Source organism: Entamoeba invadens, assembly GCF_000330505.1.
Source record: "Entamoeba invadens IP1 unplaced genomic scaffold scaff_1105074724681, whole genome shotgun sequence".
Classification (NCBI taxonomy): Eukaryota; Evosea; order Mastigamoebida; family Endamoebidae; genus Entamoeba; species Entamoeba invadens.
In genome coordinates, this window is record NW_004440307.1 from 44,902 (window position 1) to 47,649 (window position 2,748).

At 28.3% G+C, this 2,748-nt stretch overlaps 2 protein-coding genes across 2 annotated transcripts; one reads left to right on the forward strand and one right to left on the reverse strand.

The window, feature by feature from the left end:
• Positions 1-48: 48 nt before the first annotated feature.
• EIN_125910 (Hypothetical protein) lies at positions 49-148 on the reverse strand (the record flags this gene model as incomplete). Its single annotated transcript, XM_004256110.1, has 2 exons — positions 49-59; positions 117-148. Coding segments are annotated over 2 exons (43 nt in total), but the record flags the coding sequence as incomplete, so codon positions are not given.
• Positions 149-309: 161 nt separating this feature from the next.
• EIN_125920 (hypothetical protein) lies at positions 310-1,266 on the forward strand (the record flags this gene model as incomplete). Its single annotated transcript, XM_004256111.1, has 1 exon — positions 310-1,266. One exon carries the CDS (start codon positions 310-312, stop codon positions 1,264-1,266), a length of 957 nt encoding a protein of 318 aa, XP_004256159.1.
• Between the last annotated feature and the right edge of the window lie 1,482 nt (positions 1,267-2,748).

A 2,748-nucleotide genomic window follows, 5' to 3' on the forward strand; every position in this document is an offset into this window, starting at 1 on the left:
GTAGTTCAAATAGTAGAAACTAGTTTAAAATAAGTTATTTTTAATAACTATTATTATTACTATTAAATTATAACAATATAACTAATATAAATAGTTTTGGTTTAATACCAAATTACTTTTCGACAGTTTTATATTTTCCTTTTTTCATATAATTTAATGTATTAATAAATATAATACATATTATTATACCAGATCATTTGTTCAACATTCATATAATAATAATAAAATGTATTAAATCATATAATACAATTTTTTCTTCTTTTTGAACCCTTGTTCTTCTTTTTAAAAAAATATTAAAAACACCCAAAGATGGGACGTACAAAAGGAAAAAACGGAAAGCCAGTCAAAAAGTCTGAAACTGATGCGACCGCCCCGACCCCAGTCGACCGCCCCAAAAATCCTCCCCAACCGCAAGATACTTCAAAGGAACTTAGCCAAAAACAAAAACAACCACTTTCACTAGAGAAAACTCGAGCTGAAAAGAAGAAGAAGAAACAAAAGAAACAAAAGAAATCAAAGAACCCTAAAAACAAAGGAAAACACGAAGAAGAACTAGAAAACGAATTATTTACCAGTTCCGAAGAGAAAAGCCCGATGGAAGAGGACGTTTTGACTGCAAAAAAAGACGAGGTTTCAGACGAGTGTGTTGACGACCAAAACTTAGTCGATGCAAGTGACGAAGAAGATTTATGTCAGTTTTTCACTTCGAACGCGATGGACTGCGAGAACATCTTCGACGACGATGAGTCGAAGGAAGACACTCCCGACACAGCCAAAGTCGCCGGAGATGTCGACGCCGGCGCTAATGCAACAAATGAACAAAACGAAAGAGAAAGTGAAGATAACGAAGAAAGTGAAATGGAAGACGTTGAGACGGCGTTTGACGACTCGAGTGAGAGTGCCATCCACGACATCGCAAATGAATTTCCAAAGAGCGAACTCTACAAAACGGATTTTGTCTTCGACGAACAGAAATTTGCGAATTTGATATATTCGATGACAAAAGAAATGGCGACGGGAAAGAAAGAAGATGAGTTCAGAATTCACAAAGAAGCTATTCAAGAACTGCAAGATGGTGGGGAACAGTTCTTAGTCCGAATTTATCAAAAGGCGATGCTTTGCGCAGAAAATGCAGGAAGAAATTATGTGACGAACGGCGATATGAGAACAGCTAGACTCTGCGAAGGAACTCTCTTCACGGATGATTACCCAAAAGACATGAGACAAAGTAAGGATGTCACATATAGAAATGAAAAAACTTTTTAATTGAGTGATTTACTAGTTCAAATGACTTTTGTTAGGTGGCGGAAAGTACAGTCAAACTTTTTAAGATCAAAAAGGTATAATATATATATCTTTGTTCTCTCAAGAGTGGCATATTTCGTTTATCAAACGTTTTAAATCGTACTTTAGAGAACACTATTTGTGGTTATCATTTAAAACCTTGTTCTTGAGAAAACCCGATCTTAAAAAGTTTTATTGGAGTGAGCGTTGAATTGATAATAAAATTTAAAAGACATTTTTTTGATTTGTAGCGGTAAAATGTATGTGTGTGTAAATAGTGAAACCTCACAAAGGAGTGTGTAAAGGGTAATTACAATTTATTCATTTTAAGCGTTTTATTTTTTATTTGTTTTTTATGAGGAAAAAACATTTTTTTAATTGAGAAATTATTAGATAATACGATTTACCTATACATACATTAAGCAGAGTTGTTATACTGTATTATTTTAGTAATTAACATGTTTTTGAAAACCGTTATATTGTTAAAGTACAAACTACATTAACACACCAAAAACAATTTTAACTTTGATTATAAATTTTTTTATTATTATTTAGAACATATAAAGTTTGATGTGAAACCTTGTAAAAAGTTGTTTATATTGATTTATACTAAAATAATTGTCTTAAAAAGGGAAATAGGTAAAAAACTAAAAAATATTAAAAATTTAAACAACTATTATTGATTATTTAATCATAATCCCAATATTTTTAATTATCATTGATCAAAAAGCCAAAGACAATGTCTTTTGATAAACTCTATAAATATGGTACTAAAGTTTCGACCAGGACTACAGTTTTGACTAATAATTAATAACTTTTATACCATTGTAAAAACCAAATTTAAAAGTTAAATTTTGACCATGTTTTAAAAAATAATAAGAAAACTTGTTCAATGTTATTCAAATAGTATTTAAATAACAAGTTGAAATTTTGGTACTTGTCGAAACTTTAGTCCCACATCTGTAATCAAATAATTTTCATTAAGAAGTTAGTTAATTTATATTAGATTTATCGTTTTTTATATGACAATTTTTTTCTTTCTTTTGATTTAATTATTTTTGAATGTATTATGATTATTAATTATTTAATAATCATAATTAAATAAATAATGATTATTTAATTAAACCCATATTATTTTAACTGTATTTACACAACAATTTATATATTATTCCCTCAAGCTAGCCTTATGGGAAAAGAAGACCTTTTGTAATTGTTTTTTTAGTTATTTCTATTATATAAACAAGAAATAAATTATTTATTATTTTTTCAATTTTTTATTTGTTTGATATCAATCGAAATAATTTCCCAATTTATGTTTTTTATAATTAACTATTAATTATAAATTTGATATTATTAATTTAACTATATTTTGATAAACAATATCAGAAGGCAAGCTTTTTTTATAACGCAAGCTTTAAAGACTGTATTTAATTATTATATTGATTATTTAAATTCTTTGGGTCG